This window comes from Sturnira hondurensis, unplaced genomic scaffold, assembly GCF_014824575.4.
Source record: "Sturnira hondurensis isolate 20B ecotype Veracruz unplaced genomic scaffold, ASM1482457v3 Scaffold0014745, whole genome shotgun sequence".
NCBI classification, from domain to species: domain Eukaryota; kingdom Metazoa; phylum Chordata; class Mammalia; order Chiroptera; family Phyllostomidae; genus Sturnira; species Sturnira hondurensis.
Window position 1 is genome coordinate 2474765 of NW_028087376.1, and position 18625 is coordinate 2493389.

The 18625-nt window shown below is 50.0% G+C and overlaps 1 protein-coding gene across 2 annotated transcripts in view; it reads right to left on the reverse strand.

The window, feature by feature from the left end:
• Positions 1-4412: 4412 nt before the first annotated feature.
• ST3GAL2 (ST3 beta-galactoside alpha-2,3-sialyltransferase 2) overlaps positions 4413-18625 on the reverse strand; it is a 43107-nt gene continuing 28894 nt past the window's right edge. For both annotated transcript variants that reach the window (XM_037063661.1, XM_037063662.1), the window contains exons 2-7: positions 15361-16733; positions 13189-13382; positions 9960-10139; positions 8100-8145; positions 7687-7806; positions 4413-6860 (exon numbers count right to left, since the gene is read on the reverse strand). In XM_037063661.1, the coding sequence (XP_036919556.1) occupies positions 6687-6860; positions 7687-7806; positions 8100-8145; positions 9960-10139; positions 13189-13382; positions 15361-15699 (1053 nt within the window). In that variant the 5' untranslated portion in view covers positions 15700-16733 and the 3' untranslated portion in view covers positions 4413-6686. The remainder of the gene's footprint in view (positions 6861-7686; positions 7807-8099; positions 8146-9959; positions 10140-13188; positions 13383-15360; positions 16734-18625) is intronic.

The following is an 18625-nucleotide window of genomic DNA, read 5'->3' on the forward strand; positions in this document are numbered from 1 at the left end:
TAGTCCCACTTGTTTATTTTTGCTTGTGCTTTACATATCATATCCATAAAGTCATTGCAGATCAATGCCAAGGGGCTTTTTCTCTGTCTTTTCTTCTAGGAGTTTTGTGGTCTCAGGTCTTACATTTACATCTTTAATCCATTTGGAGTTAATTTTTGTGAGTGATGTAAGATGGGGTCCAGCTTCATTCTTTTGCATGTTGATTTAGAATCACCATATGATCCAACAATTTCACTCCTGGTACATGTCCGAAAGAAATGGAATCACTGTCTGAAAGAGATATTTGCACACCCGTGTTCATTACAACATCATAACAAATATGATAAGACGCGGAAACAACCTAAGTGTCCACCAATGAATAAATCAAGAAAATGTGGCGACACACACACACACACGTATATATAGTTCAACAAAAAAGAAGGAAATCCTGTCATTTGGATTGACCTTAAGGGCATTATGCTAAGTGAAGTAAATCACACAGAGAAAGACAAACACTGTATGATCTCACTTACATGTGGAATCTAAAAAAACAAACCAACTCATAGAGCTGACTGGGCTGGCCAGAGGCAGACTGACTGCAGGGGATGTGGGGAGGGAGTGAAGGTGATCAAAAGGCACAACTTCCAATTATAAGATAAATGACCGCAGTTAACAATGTTGTATCCTATAATTGAACGTTGCTCAGAGACATTTTATTTTTTATTGTTTATTCTATTGCAGTTGTCCCCAATTGTTTCCCTTTTGCCCCCCTCCACCCACCCACCCCTCTCCCCCATAGGCAGTCCCCTCTTGATTATCCACATCCGTGAATTATTCATATGTGTTATTTTCTTTTAAAGATTTTATTTATTTCTTTTTAGACAGAGGGCAAGGGAAGGAGAAAGAGAAACATCAGTGTGTGGTTGACTCTTGAGCGCCTCCTACTGGGGAACCTGGTCCACAAGCCAGGCATGTGTCCTGACCAGAAATCGAACCGGTAACTCTTTGGTTCACAGGCTGGCACTTGACCCCACTGAGCCACACTAGCCAGGGCCATTCATACCTGTTCTTTGACTAATCCCTTTCCCTTCCTTCCTCCATTCCCCGCCCCACTCCTTTCCTTCTATGGCTATCAGTGTGTTCCTTGTTTCCATGTCTCTAGTTTTATTTTTCTTGTTGGTTTATTTTGTTCATTAGATTCCAGTTATAAGTGAGATCATGTGGTATTTGTCTTTCGCCGACTAGCTTATTTCACTTAGCATAGTAGTCTCCAGTTCCATCCATGATGTTGCAAAAGGTAGGAATTTCTTCTTCGTTTCTGCTGCATAGTATTCCATTATGTAAATGTACCAGTTTTTTAATCCACTCATCTACTGATGGGCACTTGGGCTGTTTTCAACGCTTGGCTATTGTAAATAGCACTGCTATGAACATAGGGGTGCATAAGTTCATTTGAATTGGTATTTCAGGATTCTAGGGTAAATTCCCAAAAGTGGGATTGCTGGGTCATAAGGCAGTTCCATTTTTAGTTTTTCAAGGAAACTCCATACTGTTTTCCACGGTGGCTGTACCAGTCTGCATTCCCACCAACAGTGCACTAGGGTTCCCTTTTCTCCACAACCTCAACAGCACTTGTTGCTTGTTGATTTATTGATGGTAGCCGTTTGGCAGGTGTAAGTTGATAGCTCATAGCAGTTTTAATTTGCACTTCTCTGATGGCTAGTGATGCATCTTTTCATATGTCCATGAGTCATCAGTGTGTCCTCTTTGAAGAAATGTTTATTTAGGTCCTTTGTCCATTTTTTAATTGGCTGTTTGAGAGTAGATTTTAAAAGTTCTCACTACACACAAAAATTTAACTATATGAGGTGATGGGAGTGTTAACTAACATTATAGTAACTATTTTGTAGTATATACTCATATAAGATCACTACATAGTATACCTTACACACTTACACAATGTTACATGTCAATTATATTTCAACAAAGATGAAAAAATAAATAAAATTCCAGGTTTTCTAATTCTCCCACATAACATATGCAACCACCTCTTTTTTCATTTTCTTCAGTCCATTTTGGTGTCCAAATGGCAGTGGAAACTGTTCACTGTTTTCCTTTACCACAGAAATTTTATTTATATACATATATACATATATATATGTGTATATATATATATATATATATTTACTCCTGTCTATATTATGTACATTCTATCTTTGCTGAATAAATTTCTAAAAAATAATAATTCATTAAGCTATGTTTTTACTTATCCTCACCCAAGGACATTTTTTAAATTGTTTTTAGAGGGAGGGAGAGAAACACTGATGTGAGAGGGAAGCAGCGGTTGGTTACCTCCCATTTGCACCCAGATCAGGGATCAAACCTGCAACATAGGCATGTGCCCTGACTGAGCGTCGGACCCACAATCTTTTGGTTATGGGTGACACTCCAACCAAGCCATACGGGGCAGGGCTAAGCTATATGTTTTTGTATTTTGTATCTTAAAATTTCATTTTAACAATGCACTCGTGACCAGGGCACCAATATTGTCGAGCACCTCGGTAGTGCCTGTCATCTCTAAGTCAGGGAATAATGGGATCCCAGCAAAACAAAGGCAGAGAGACATGCCTAAGTGCCTGACACAGGCAGGCACATTTACCGCAACCACAGGATGGTGATTAGAGTTTTGACTTATGTGGACTTGGGACAGTACTTAATTGACCGTGAGAGTCCTTAGAAATGAAACACTGAATGATGCCGGGCAGCCTACTAAGGTACCTAATGTATGTAGGAGGGAAAACGTTAGTGGTGCTACGCAACCTGAGTCACAATAATGGGGATTCACAGCTTCTTACCCAGTTCCCAGACCTAAATCAGGTCACACATCTGAAGCCTGTTTTTCAAGGGAATTCCAAGGTCCTCAAGGAATGACCCTCTGGCGTAGCTCAGATGTGAATCTTCCCCCAAGCCTTTCCAGAAGAACCTATTTCCCAAAGTGACAGAGCACTGGAGAAAAGGGAAATACCAAGACCTTAAGGAGTCATCAGATAGTGGCTCTCAGAGCCAGATGTCAGTGTGGCCCCCCGTTGGAGTCAGAGCTCATTATGGCAAGTGACAGCTGGAGCTCCAGTCTAAGTTCAACCAGCGGCAGGTCTGATGAGCCCACAGACCTACTTAAAGGTAATTTCCTCAGTCCCCAAAAAGGAAGAGAGGTATTTACTACCTGGCAAAATCCCCGTACTGGCATCCTGACCCATGGAGTGAGGGCAGTGGTGACCGGATGGGCCAGAGGAGTCGCTGCAACCATCTCCAAGACAGTAAGTCTGAAGCCAATACCGCATCTCGCAGGGTCTGCAGAGACCGGTGCTGCCATCAAACCTGAATTATGCAGGGATGGGTGCTTTCTTCCTAGTCCCATCTACTCACCATCTGAGTCATGGAGAATGATGCTAGTCTATTGCAAATGTGATCAAGCTGGTAATGCCAACCTGTGTTCCCAGATGTGATATCTTTGCTGGATCAAGGCAACACAGTCCTTGGCCAACATAAAGGAGAAAAACAAAAGAATGATTTGGTGGAACTCTTGATTCCAGAGGCAACAGATAGATCAGGGAGCGCTGCTGCAGCCAATTATATTCACAAGGCAGCCAGCTTTGAGTGGGGAGCCTGGACAAGAAAAGGTTCTTGGAGGTCCAGGCTGCACCCGCCCCGTCCTGCCACCCAGGCCTTATGACTCAGCCGACCAAATGCTACTGGAGTGTCTCTGACAACTCCAAACTGAATTATAGCTCAGAGAGTACTAGGGTTTTAAAGACCAGTGCCCTCCTCCAAAAAAGGTCTTCTTTTGAAAAGCAACTCTCTGGGCATTGGCAGAAACTGAACTGTGGGACACCAAGTGACTATAGATCCTAAGTGGTCCATCATAAGACCCATGTTATCTGACCTGCCAAACTATAAAATCAGTTCAGTGGCATTCCAAAGCATGATGGAAGTAGGCTCAAGTGGGGCCAGGTGGCCCACGAAAATGGCATGGACAGGTGCCTCCGAAGCCTGTGGCACCTGCTCCTACCACATTGCTGACTTCCAGCCAACCCACACCTATGGCATCGTGGGGAGTTCCACAGACCCTGGAAACAGAAGGGAAACATCCCCATCCTGGTGCCTGCTGGGTCTGCATGCTGTGTTGACCCCTGGCAGTGGAGAGTCTCTTTCCTGCTGGTTCACTTGGGCACCTGGAGAGTCGTGGTGGACCACCCTCCCAAAGGGCATAGCTGGTGGCCTGGGGTTGGGATGCCTCATGTATAAGGAGAGGGTGCTGAAGAGTCAATCCCTCCCCCCTTCATACATTATCCCCCCAACATTCTTAGCCATTACTTGGTTACAGCTCCCCACTGACACATTTCAAAACAAATGACTACACAGTGTTTTTGTTCTTTTTAATTCAGAAAGAGAGAGAAAGGAAATTTTAAAAAAACAAATATTTGTTTAAATAACTATGGCAGAAAAGGAGACCTGGGCTGGATGCTGGGACCTATCTCTTCCCGAATGGGGATTTATTAATGTTTTACACAAAACAAAAAGGAACAGAAAAATAAATTATTCTGCTCAATACTGTTTGGCATAATTCCATTGTTTTTTCATCTTCTAAACACTCACAACAGCCTCTTCCGGGCGCACTGAGACGAGACAGGCAGGAAGGCTGGTGCCTTGGCTCTCCTCCACTGAGGAGGGGCAGCCCTGAGCAGCATTCTGCCTAAGGCGCCCCCAAACCCAACCCCATTCTTTACTCTACTTACTTTTGGAATTAGGAAGGTACAGATTCAAACTCAATTCTCAATATACTAACTTTCAGGGGTGCCCACTGCTCCTCCCCAACCCTCCTTGTTACTGTTCCCAGCCTGCTGCAGGACCCACTCCAGTGGCCAGGAGGCTGCTTGGTGGCACCAACTCACTAAGAAAAAGGGTTGTATCTGGGTTGTCACTGGTGGGAAAGGGGGTCCTTTTAGTGGTTTGGAAGCTTCACAGAAGCTTTTACCCCTCCTACACTTCCCTAATCTTGAAGGTTGAGAACACCATCAGCAGCTTCCTCTAGGGACTTAAGCTGGGTTCAGTCATGCAAGCAGCTTCCAGTTGTAGTCCCTGGTTGTTAGCTTCCCAGCCCACTCCAGAGCTGGAGATGGAGTGAGTTAGAGCGAAAAGGCAGGAGCTGAGCGTGAGCAGGGGACCCACGGGCAGGGGAGGTGGCATGCAGAGGGGCAGATCTACTCCTCCCCAGTGAGACTCCTGGCCACTTCCACGGCCAGCTTGGGAATTTTGAAAGAATCTTTGTTGGACAGCCATATCTAGTAATTTCATATTAACTAAATTATGAGCCCAAAGCAAATTCCACCCCCAAGCAAGAGGCTTCCTACTCCTCTTTGGGGTGGTGGGTGAAGAAGGTGCATGCACCAGGCAGCTAAGAGGCTCCTCATCTCCAGCCTTCTTTCCCACATGTATGCTCCCTCTCTTTTGAGCCAGCCATGTGTGTTTGTGCGTGCGTGCGTGTGTGTGTGTGAGAGAGAGAGAGAGAGAGAGAGAGAAGACGGGGGTGGGAGTGGGGAGAGGAGGGGAGAGGGACAGGGAGAGGACTGAATGAGAAACGCAGCAGTGCCCCAATCTATCCCAGGGCAAGTTTTGATTTTTTTTTTCCAGAGCAAGTAGGCTAGTGAGGAGCCCCAGTGCCTAAGGAGAGACATTAAAGATTGTAGCCAAGGATATACGTGAGTGAGAAGCACCTTACATTTGACGTGAGGGGGCTGCCTTGTCACCTACGCTCTGGAGTCAGGCCCTAGGCGAATTCCGCCCCCAAGCAAGGGGTGGACACAATTTGTTTTCCTGTGGGACACTAAATGCCCTGGTCAGAAAGGCCATTCCATAGGGTGGCCAAAGGCGAGGAGGGGGAGAAGGGAGGCTGAGGGTACCCACGCGCCCTCTGGATTTTCATTGCATTTCTTTGGTGGGTTGACACTCATCCATCTTGGCCTAACAGATAAAAGAAATTTAGGCTCTAAAATTCTCCCGGATGCCTGGAACAGTTTGGGAGGGCTCTGGCTTTTGGGGGAGGTTAAAGAACGCTTTCTGGGAACCACCTGGACCGCTCCTCGACCACCCTAAGGCCACGAGGGACCCCTGGGGAGGGGGAAGCTGAGCGGCCGCAGCCCTCCCCTCGGTTTTCTTCTCCGCATCCCTGGCGGGGGCCAGGCCCGCAAGAGACTTAACAGCTCTTACCGAGCCTGAAGAAAGTACTTCGTCTAAATCAGAAGCCACCTCTACTCCTTAAAGAGCGTGAAACAAAATCGTACCCAAAAGCATAGGTGAGTGGAGATTGAGGCCACCGGTTCGCCTCCAAAGGCCATTGATTGGAGATGGGGCCCAGCGCCGGAAATTGACTCGAGTTGAGTCACATGATTGGTTGAGATAAACATAGGCTCCGCCTGACTGCAGCCTTGATTGGTACTAGGCCCCCAAAGTCTTGTGATTGACAGGGAAGAGCCAGCGCGCGCTGTTTGGTCCAGACGGTGCCCCGCTTTGCTCCGGACTGCTTGGAGATGCCCCACGCCCGGCACCTCGCCAGGCCAAGGCTGCCGCCCAGGGGCTGGCCTCTAGTTCCGACCCGGAGTGTGCACGGGCACCTGGCGGCGGGCCGAAAAGTCGTGGCCAGGCCTTTCTCAATTGCCTCGATAGACCTCGATCTTGCTGGCCTTGGCCAGCATATCGATGATGTGGGCCTCGAAGTCGGCGTCGTGCACACCGGTCTTCCGGAACTCGCCCGCATACCGGTTATTCTCCCAGTAGTGGTGCCAGTTACCCCGGCTGTCGGCCCCGAACCCGTACACGTTCACCTGTAAGGGAGGTTGGTGCAAGTCATCCCACATTGGGGCCCGTGTTGGACCAGACACGGGAGAGGCTCGGTTGGTAATGGAGGAGAAAGAAGCCGCAGCGACCCGACAAGCGGAAGGCAGCGGGCAGCTAATCCATTCCCAGAGTGTGGGAAGCACGGGAAGAGGGGACAGCCAGGTCTGGGCTAAGGACACTGGAAAAGGGGGACTGCTGGTCCCTCTCAGCTCTCCTTGCACCCATCCGATTGCTTCAAAAACAACGTCTCAGCTCAGAACTAGTTCAACCCTAACTTCTTATTCTTTTTTTTTAAGTACTTTTATCTGAAAGTTGGTCAAGTACCCAATACCATACACTGAAGAATTTACTGGCAAAAATAGTGGGTGGGCTGGGCGTGAGCACTGAAGTGCATAGCACAGTAGTAGTCCTGCCCACTAGCAAGATTCGGCTCCTTGAATGGCTCCTTGAACGACCACTGGTGGTAAGAGATTTCCATGTTTAAGATGGTAGGCTTGGGCCCTACAGCTATGGGTGCCAATCACACTACCTCCATGTTTTTAGTTACTTTAGGGCGAGTAATATCAACTATGGTAGTATTCCGTTTCCTTTGTAAATAAATTTAACTTTTAAATGAAGTGATTTCAGATTTGGTAAAATCATTAAAGTAGTAAGTCTGGGAAATGCAGATCTATACTGCCTAAAAATGGGGGAAATCAAAGCCACTTGGGTTCTGCCCACAAAAGCACATTCCTCCTGAGGCACTGCTAAGCTCTGACAAGGGGCTGCTTTCCTCCTGTGCCACGGGCCCCACTATTTTATCCCCAGACCCACCTCATCGCACACATGCAGGGCAAAGAAGAGCACCAGCATCCCTGTAGAAGGGTACCGCCCGTGATGCTCTGTCCACCTGTCGTGGATGTATTTGAAGAAGGCTGGGTTGTAGATCTGGACCTGGATGGAGACAATATGACAGGCACATGAGGTGTTTGGGGGTCCAAAGACTCCGGCTGGGCTCTGAGCAGCCTCTGCCAGTTCCTCCACGCCTGCCCATGGAGCTGTTCATCTGTGTTCCCTGGTTCCTTGCATCTGCTGCGGAGGTCAGGCATACCAACAGATGGGGACCCTGCAGGTTCTGGAAGGGCGCTAGGAGACACCTGAGCCACAGGACCAGGCACACCAGTAGTCAAGCCTGCACTGTTTCCATTGAGGTGGGAATAAAGAAGGGGGCAGAGGAGGGAGCTCACCTTTTCTTTGTCTACTCGAAGGAAGGACTTCACTGGGGCATAGGTGCTGCAAGCAAGCAAATTAAAAAAAAGTTAGATGGTCCTTTGGGGCCCAGCGATGCCTTTCCTCCCACTCAGGCCCAAGTGCTGACACCCTCACAACAGGCCCCCTGCTTCCAGACTGCTCTCCCACACACCACTGCAGCACCTCACTCGGAAACTCTGCCCTTCCAGATAAAATAAAGATGTTTTAGACATGCACTGGGGCCTTCCATAATCCACCCCCCACCCTTCCTACCGTAACTCTCTGCTGGCAACTCTCCGCTTGAATTAGACTATCACCTCAAACCCACTATGTGTGTGTTCTTACTGGTGCCCACACTGACCCTCTTCCTCCTCCCTACGAGCCAGCCTTGGCACTCATAACCTACCCTCCCTTTTCTAAGAATATGTGGGATTTAAACTTGACAGCACTTATTCCAGCTTTTATGTCTCCTAAACATAAAGTCAGGACACTGGAACTTATACTTCTGTGTTTAAAAATACATGATGACCACAGGCAAAAAGTGGAAACCCTATTGTCCATCATCAGATGAGTGGATTAACAAAATATGACATATCCATTCAAGGGAATACTATTTAGCCTTTAGAATGAATGAAATCCTGATACATGCTACAATGTGGATGAAACAAAAAACATTACGCTAAGTGAAATGTCAAATATAAAAGGACAACACTAGCCCTGGCTGGTGTAGCTCAGTGGATTGAGTGCGGGCCTGTGAACCAAACAACCGTGGTTCCATTCCCAATCAGGGCACATGCCTGGGTTGCAGGCCAGTTCCCAGCAGGGGGCACAAAAGAGGCAACCATACATTGATATTTCTCTCCTCCTCTCTTCTTCTCTTCTCCTCCCTCTGAAAATGAGTAAATAAAATCTTTTAAAAAATCCTGATGAGTATAGTGTTTTTTTTTAAAAAAAGGACAAAACTGTATAATTCCACTTACATGAAGTACCTAGAATAGTCAAATTACAGAGAGAAAGAATAGTGGTTATTCGGGGCTGGGAGAAGAAGGTATGGAAGGTTATTACTAATGGCTACAGACCTTCCATTTGAGATGATGAAAAAGTTCTGAAGATGGGGAGGGGTGATGTTTGCATAACAATGGAAATATACTTAATGCTACTGAACTGTATGGTTAAAATTATAAACTTTTAAGTTACAAACATTTTGCTGCATACCCATAAAACACAGGGTGAGAGAGGGCTGATTAGTCGCTGCCTTGGGGCAGTATAGGTAGTGGGGGTGATGACTATGGTGTACAGGGGTATCTTTAGGTCTTTAGATTTTTAGATTAAAGGTTTTCATCTTTAGAATATGAAAGTGTTCTAAAATTAATTGTGGTGATAGTCATACAACTCTAAATAGACTAAAAGCCATCAAATTGTACACTTTAAATGTGTCAATTGTGTGGTATGTGGGTTACATCGCAATAAAGCTATTTAAAAAATACTTGGTTTGATTGAATTTTCTGAGATTCTTGACTCTGACTGGGCAACAGGCCCAGAAGAAAGTTCTCGGAAGGCAGAGCTCCCACAGTCAGGAGCCACCCCTGGGAAGGAGACTAAAACTAGATTGTTTTTTCCTCACCTTTCTACCACCAATATGCTGGCTGTCGCCACGCAGCAACTGGCACAGAAGAGGCTCGGGCCTCAGCTAATGCCCCACCTGGGGCCCTCCCTACTTAACTGCCTCCCTCCTCACCAGCCCACCTTGGCCAAAATATTCTGTTACAGGGATTCAAAGACCCAGTCCCCAGGAAGACTCCTCCCAAGGTGGCCCTGTCACCCATACTGCGCTTCCAGTCAGCGGGGTGGCTCACAATCGGATCTGCCCCGTGGACAGGGCGCTGGTGATCCACAGCAGGTCTAGGGCCTTGAAGGGCACCAACACAAAGCTGACGTTGGTGGGCAGGTTCTTGGCACTCTCAGGGTACATGAAGTGGTGGGTGGTGCGGCTGCCAACGTCCTGCTCAAAGCCCACGGTTGGCGCCTGATTCATTCTGCAGGAACGAGAGGTTGACATGAAACTACCATAGAAACGGTACAAGATTTTTAGAGGACAGCTTGGTGATAGTCATCAAAAATACAAATGGGTGTACACTTTGATCCAGCAATTCCATTTCCAGAAATCCAACCTATAAAAATGGGTGCGTAAGTGTGCAAAGACACGTGTACAAGGATAGTCACTGGAATATCACTTACAACAGTGAAAAGTAGAATCAATCAAACAATAAAGAACCAGTTAATACATTTTGGCCATTCAAATACTGGAATACGGCCATCAGAATGAATGAAGTAGATGTACTGGTAAGAAAGAAGTCCAAGAGCTAATCAATGAAAAAAACAAGTAGTGTGAGGTAACCCACTTCTTTTCTTATACTATATATATCTCTTGAATATCTACCATGTGCAGGAAGAGGGAATTGCAACCCAGAAAAGGGAAATTTATAGCTAAATAGTATACCATTTTTCATTAAAGAAAAATACTTTTGAATATGAGTAGAAAAATCTAGAATGGTATTAAAATTGTTAACAATTCTTACTCTCAGAAAATGAAGTGACAGGGGTTGGAGAAGAGATAATTCATTTTTTATTGTGTACATCTATTGTTTTTTTCCAGTAATGTCTCACTTCTGTAAGGAATAGAGCAGGGTGGAGAAGAAGGCTTAAAAGGGATGGCTTCTCAGCTGCTGGGATACAGGAAAGGGTAGCAGGCAGTGGGAAGTCTTGGTTGGTGACCCTTAGTTGTAGGCTGGGCCTTGGGCTCATCAGGAGCTGGGGTCAAGTCTGCATCTTCTGAGGACTCAAGAAACAAATCTCATGTCACCAGAAATGAAGAGACTAAGCTGACCCTGCACATCAAAGGGCCCCAGATGCCCCTGCCCCAGGATGGCTTCGGAAGACAATCCCCCACTGCCTTTCCCACCCAATTGGCAGCCAGAGCTCTCACCAAGTCCCTTCACAGGCCTGTCTGCCAGCACCACTGTGCTTCCCGCCCCTCAGTGGGCCCTGCTGCAGAGCCTCTACCTCTCTCAGGTGCCTTCCACTTGCTGGGCAGGCACCAACTTTCAGAAGTTTGGGAATGAACTAAGTAAGAAGTCCAAAAGCTATTTTACAGTCTCCAAGACAGGGGGACATGCGTGCATTTGGAGACAGAATTTTGCTTTGAGGCTCTGCTTCAATCTGGAGAAGCCAGGCCCTGGATAGGGGCCAGAGCAGGACAAAGAGAATGAGCTGTATCCTTGGATCTTGAGGGCAAAGCATTCTAGAATTCTACCTGCCCCTGGCTGCCTTCAGCTGCCAAAGCAGCACGTAGGGGCAGGGCCCGGGTAGACAGGCATTCGTGCTTAAGGTTTGATCTCTGGTTGCCTAGTCCCTTCCATTCATTCATGTATTTCTGGCAAGGCTATGATATGCCAGGCACTGCTCTCCTTGTGGACCTATCTGCTGCACAGCTACGGCAGGATCAGCTCAACCCCTTCTGGAGAGGGCAGCAGGGCTCAGAGGACATTTTGGAGGAGGAGGCCGCTGGGGGTGGGGGCAGTTGAGCTATCACATCATCATAACTCAGCTTGACCCTCCCAGTGGGGTCTTATATTTTCTCCTGTTCGCAGGTAGGAAGGCCTCCCCACCAGTTCCAAACCAAGATATACCTATAAGCAAAGAGTCTCCTCCTAGCCCTGCTAACTGGCCCCTTATAGGTCAGCAGACAGCCAATTACCATCTGGATCACCCCTTCCACAAATTGATTCTGGGACCCATTGCAACATACCACATGTAGCCTGGTCCCTGTGAGGGAACAGCTGTGAATTCCTCTGCAGCCTGGCCTGAGCAGGTGCCACCCAGGTGTCATAGCAGCCAAGCCTTTTTTGCTTGTCTGTTGTGCTCCTACCCTGGAGCTTCCCAATCATCACTGAGGTGCAGACAGCAAGGCAAGGGAGGCGGGACTCTGGGTAATGTGGAGCATGTTCCTGGGCTTCCCAAGTGTTCCAGAGCTGCACTGGAGCGACTCCCCTACCTAGCAACTGTCTCTGAGTAGAGAGGCCCCTCTTTAGCTCCCAGCTTGCCTCCCTTGCATTCTGGGTGCCAGCAATTGGATGATGAGAATCTCAGGTGGCTCTGAGTTCCTGAAGGGGGCCTAGCATCCCCCACCCTCTCCTTTCTTATGTTGAGAATACTCTCCACCATTCTCAACATAAGAAAAGTTTTACAAGGAATGTTAAAAACCTCAGAGACATTGCTGCCTTGGTGTTGCTATGGAGATAGCAACAGTTTCTAAGCCCTTTCTTCCTCCTCCTGGGAAACCTGGTCTTTCTGTGATGCTCATCCTAAGAGATGCTCTGTGGAAACTGGGCAATTTCAGTATCTGATTCTTCAGGCTCTTCCTCCAAGGAGTGGGGCAGCATTTCCTGTCTCCAATTCTAGGGAAGTCAGAACACAGGTTCAGAGCAGAGGCAGCAGCCAATGCTCAGCTCACAAGTGCACTCTTAGTCCCTGTTCACCCCCAGACTTCTTGCCCTGTGTCTCTGTCCTCAAGGCGATACACCGATATCTTACTGAATGAGTGAGACTCCACATAACCCACACCTTGACACATAAGGAACAGAAACTCAGGGCAAGCACCAGATAGCCTCTTCTGCCCAGAACATAGTCTTTGGTGAGTCTTCCAGGAGGAATCGCCCATGACTGTTAAGCAAGATGCTGGTTCAGTTTGGGGGCCTCACCCCTGGTACAACTACTGAGGGGGAACCAGGCAGTTAGAAGGGCCTCTGGTGGGGGTTTTCACCAGCGGTCAGCCAAGAGTCTAGTTTCAGCTCTTTTCAGGGTACTTCAGAGTCAGAGACTAAGTGCGGATGTAGAGCAAGTCTAGAACGGGAATTCTGCCTCCCCCTCTCCCTCAATGAAGCTGAGAACCTCTCACAGGTGGTTCTGGGTGTTAGAGACCTACAGCAACCCCAGCAGCTCCTCTACTGCCCGGGAAGCCCGAGGAGTCCAGTCTCCCTCCAGAAGGCCTGTCCCGGGCCTACCCTCCGGCTCCCCGTGGCTCACCTCATGATGAAGTTGTGCCCATCCACATCCGGCCCATAGCCAGAGCCCCGCAAGTTGCCAGAGTTCCCCACCACAGCACAGCGCCGACACTGCTGGGGGTCCCGGAAACGGTAGGGGTTCTCGCCTGGTACTATCTGGAACAGCTTCTCCAGCACCTCGTTGGTGTTGTGTGACTTGAACTGGGGCTGCAACATCTGCAGAGGGGAGGGGAAGGGAGAAGGTGTGTGCAGGGAAGGACTCCTGCCTGCCTCCCCTCCCCTCCCCCTCCAGGGTCTCAGCCACACAGGACTCCTAACCAGGCTGTCAGCAAGCAGGAATTTTCTGAGCAGTGAGGACCCTCCCCTCAACAAGTCAAGTCTCCCTTTGCTCTGAGGCACTGGAGGGGGTTCAAGAGTCAAACCACATTCTCCAGGGACCTGCAGGCATGTGCCAGGGGCAGAGAAACCTCTTGGGTGGGTTCCCCTGACTCTGAGCCCCTGACTCTGTTTCCTCGGGGCAGTTCTGGGTCACACAAAGAGGTCATTTCCAGGTGCAGGTTATGTGGAAAGCCCAGCTGAGCTCCAGGGGCTCACTCACAATCAGCCTACAGGGGGTGCCCCAGGAACTGAGCCTGCAGGCTGGGGGTGACAGAAGCCGTGTGGGGCAAAGTTCACGGCATGTGTGAAGCTGCTCCCTGAACCCTCTGGAGGAGGCAGAGAGGTACAGAAATTCTTTCAGTGCCAGGATAGCTGGTATGAAACCGCATGTCCCCTGCATGTCCCCCACCAGTCACCATGCCTACAGGGCCAGGCAGGTGACAACACACAGGAATGAAGTGACAGGTGGGACCTAAGGCAAACAGGAGGAGGACCCACTTGTCAACAAAGGGTAAGTTCAGTCAGTTGTTGCCATGTGGGACTGTGAGCCCAGAAGGATCAAAAGTTCTAGTTTTTCAAGAGAAGCTGAAAATGTGGACTTCATGTGAAATACCCTAATTCATAAATGCTGATAACTAATGCAAGCATTTTAAAAACACTGAGTGGGCTGGGCTTGGTCTATGGGCCCCCAACTGGTAAGATCAAAACTAGGGCCTTAAAGTGCCCCGTGGTCTGAGCCATAATCCCTCAGCTTTGTGGTGCAGCAGGTGCTCAGGGCACAGAATACATGGAGGGGTGGGGTGGGCCTGCTTCTCTGCCTCCTCTGAGCACAGGACGGACCCCTAAGAACAAGGACGTAAACCTAGTGTAGAGAGGGAGTTTAGCTCTGAGATGAGAATTCCCAAGTTCACGATGGTTAAAGGGGGTGACTGTGTGGGGCAGGGGAGAAGCAGCTTCTGATGCGCCTCAGCCGAGGAATACGCCACCTGGTACCTAAAAAGCCCATCCTGGTAGGCAGGAGGCCTGGCAGGCCCACAGGGCTACCCCTGTCCAGAGTCCTGTTCTGGCTTTAAGTGGCTACCACTGGGACCTGGGCCTTGGACCAGCCCTGTGCTCTCTCCGAATTTTGATTTTGCCCATAAAAGGAAGGCTGTGACCATGAGCAGCAGGAAGACCCTTCAAGGGCTCTAGGCTGCCATAGGAAAGGCCTGTGGAGCTCTGCTGCAGACCCCTGCCCGTCCTTAAGATCTGACAGTCTGGGCCAGGAAGCAGGATCTCTAAGTTGTTCTGATAAGCTTGCTCACTTGGGCTCATCCTCACAGCTTCCCTGAATGTGAGGGGGGTGGGGGAAGCTGGACTGACAGGCTTTCTCAAGGGTCAGAGGGTTCGGCAGTGAGGAGTCGCATCTCTGCACTGTGACAATCCCGAAGCTGAGAGTGGCTGCCTCCTTGTAAACAGCAGGCCTCCCTGTCGTCGTGCTCCTCACTCCTCACCCTGTTCTCACTTGGACCTCTTCTCTCGTCTGTGGCACCTGCTCAATCTAGTAGGCATTTCTGGTCTAAGCTCAGCCCCTATAGGCACTAGGGAATATTAGTTCTCTCTCCTTCCAAGCCAAAGCTCACCCTGTCCTTCAGAATCTGTGGTCCCAGGAGATGGCTCTGGTTAAATGGGCCTCCTGCTTTGTCAAGGCTCTGGGGGCCAGAAAATGAACAGCCCAAATCCAAGAGGGGGCTCTAAGAGTGACTCCCAAATGGGGTGGGGGGCAGATGCCTGGAGAGGAGCAGTAAAGGTAGGCAGGAGAGACCATGGCTCTCACCATCCACCACCTCTGGACATCAGGGGGCAGATCCATGTTTTCTCGTGTCCAGACAGGAGAAATGTTGCTGTCGAAGTGGCTGTCGAACCAGTCGGAGGCACCAGCGTCGCCCATGCAGCGGCGGCAGGCACAGCTCTTGCCAGTGAGCCCCTCCTTGCTGAGGCGCTGCAGACCAGCATAGCCGGGCACCAGCTTCACCCGGTGGGTGCCACCCAGGGTCCCCGAGTCCAGGTAGGGCAGGGTGGCCATACTGTGGTGGGAGTAGGTGAAGAGCAGCGACATGATGAATACCAGCAGGAAGGCCACAGAAAGGAACCACACCCGCAGGGAGCACTTCATGGTGCGAAGCCCCTGGGGGCTGGACCACCAGCCCGGCGGGCAGCCGGGTGTCACTGTGGCCCCTCCTTTCCCAGCCCACTAGCAAGCCAGCCACAGCCGTAGCCTGCCTGTTCTAGGGCATAAGGGTGTGCACTGCAGAGGGGACAACAGCAGGAGTCCCAAGCCACTCCTTCTCTCAAGGTAAGGAGAAAGCACGTGGGCAGGAGTGGCTCCCCTGTCCCTGAGCCACCTGGGCCCCTGATTATGGCCTCATTGGGTCTCTCCGTCACTAGCTAGGCCACAGATGCTCTGCCTCTCCTGCTGCCCTGGCAAGGGGGAGGTCAGTCCATTGCAGCCTTCTACTCCATTGGGATAGCTGGCTGCCAGCTCCGGGGGCCCCCTTCTTTGGCGGCTTGAAACAGTCCAGTCTGGAGTAGTCGGGGCCCTTGTGGTTCATGAGCAGACGCTGAGGCAGCCCCTCGTCCCCTGCAGCAGGGAAGCCTTTGAACACCAATCACAACAGCGAACATGTGGGCTTCAAGCAGTCTTGATTCCATGCAGGAGGCACCCACCCCTCAGGTGGTCCTCCCAGCCCAACCCCTCTGCCAGGGGAGGGGAACTGGGCCCCACCCTGAGGGAAGAAACCAGGATGCTCTGTGGGTGTTACAAAACTGCTGTAGAGACCAAGATCCTACTTGCTCTTCTGCTTCCCATCCGGGTACAGGTCCCTTCTCCCGACGGGCACACCCCCAGCTGCAGTTCCGTAAGGGTTGGTAGAGCTTCTGCTGCAATGGAGTCCTCTGGGGCCTGGACACAGCTGCTGCTCAGCATGGGGCTGCTTTGAACGCAGTCTGGGTCAGCAGAGCATGTACCAAGCTCACAACCGGGGCCCAGGCTTCCTTCCTGGTGCTGCTGGCCTGGACTCGGAGGCCGCTCTGCCCATCCCTGCTCCCCAAGGGCCAGCCGTCCTGACGTCTTGCTGTTAGCTCCTGCTAGCAGCAATCCCCTGGCAGGTTCCCCTCACTTGTCAGGCTCCAGGCTGCCTCAGCATGACCCTGAAATTGCAAAGAGGAAAAATAATATGCAGATAAAATTGCACACAGGCACACACATTCTCCAAGTCTGCCCCCAAGTCCCAGAGGGGACAGAGCTGGCAGTAGGTAATGCCCACACAACCACACGGTGGACAAGAGAAAGGGCTCTTGCCTCTCTCCACAGACAGCACTGTTCTAACGTGGGGCCTCAGAGGATGAGATCAGCCCACCATTCTCACTTCTTAGCCAGAAGGTAAGAACAGGAAGTGATTTCTCTAGAATCAGAGAAATAAAAGAAATTTCTCTAGAATCTTAATAAATAAGAACAGACCCTGGCTGGTGTGGCTCATCAGACTGAGTGCTGGCCTGTGACCCAAAGGGTTTCCAGTTCAATTCCCAGTCAGGGCACAAGACTGGGTTGCAGGCCAGGGCCCCAGTTGAGGGCACAGGAGAGGCAACCACACATTGATGTTTCTCTCCTCTTTCTCCACCCCTGCCCCTCTAAAAATAAATAAATAAAAATTAAAAAAATAAAAAGAACAGAAGGTGATTTCACTCGAGTCACTTAGCAAATCACTGCAAGAACCAGGTTCAGCAAATTCCTATCTCAGTTTCCCTCACAGGCCCCTGCTGGCCCCAGGAGAGCGCCTGCCAGGGCATTACACTTGTCTGAGCCTCCTCAGCTCCCTGTTTGCTGTAAGGAAACGATCCTTTTGTTTCCTTGTGGCTTGTGGAACAAATTTATAATAAGCTCTTAATAGAATATTTTTTAAAAAACAAAAAGGAAAGTTCAGGTATGTGAGGTACTTTCAGGTGAAACTTAATTGAAAACTATCCCGGAGAAGATCTCTGGGAACTGAGGCCGTGGCTCCCATCCGGGTGCTCTGGTACCCCTGACGGCCGTGAGAAGGCCCTTTCAGTGAAAGTGGGGGCTGGCCCTGGCCCTGAGGTCTGCCCTCTTCCCTCTCAAGGGCGGATCATAGATGAGGCATTCCTGGGTTGGCTCAGTGAACTGTTAATCCTTCCAGCTGTGGTGTCAGGGAGAGAATTTGACTGTCTGGACCCAGGGATGCCAGCACCAACCCCACCCAGTGCACCCTCAAGGCTTAGTCTCCGTCTCTATGTATTAAATGAATGCCAGGGTCCCTGAGGGCACTGACAGCCTGAGGCCCTGTTCTGCCCCGACTGATGAGAGCAGGCAAAAACAGCTACTTAATAGTGGTCTGGGGCTCAGTGGTGAGGAAAGGAGCCAGGGTCAAGGACAACACTGAGAGTGCAGCCCTGTGGCGCTGGCCCCAACACCATGAGGGTTACTTATTCCTGGCTGCCTGCCTCTCCCCACTAGCTCCTGTCCTAGCCCAGGGCTGGCCCAGTTGTGGCCTAAGCCCTGGGCCTCATGCCCCTCACTTAAGGTTCCAGCCAGCTCTTCCAGGGTCCTCTGGCTGCTGCCTGCAGCTCCAGAGGCCTCTCTAACTCTTGTGTTCAAGAACCTTAGCTGACCCTTCATGGCAGTTCACATTTCTGCGGTCAAGCCAAACCACAAAGCCATCAGGGAATGGAACCAGTGTGTTCCAGTAACGACGGCATCATTCGGGGGGAGGGGAAGACTATGCTGACAGAAGTAATGGCCATGATATCAAGAATGGAGGCGGGATTTGAGTTCAGATCTATCTGGTTCAAAGCCTGTGATTGGCCAGGGCACAGAAAGAGGCCTGAGAGCCTCTCCGAACTACCCAGAAGCTCAAGGGTAAGAGACAAGGAGACACAGAAGCTGGCTTCCCAGGGTCAAGGGTGAAGCTTCACGCACACGCCTCCCCCAGGGCCCCTGGCTCTCTCAACTGCAGGGGCTCCAGCAGCCCTGGCCGTGGTGTGCTCCTTCCTACTCTACACTGCCATTTGACAGGCCAGACTCC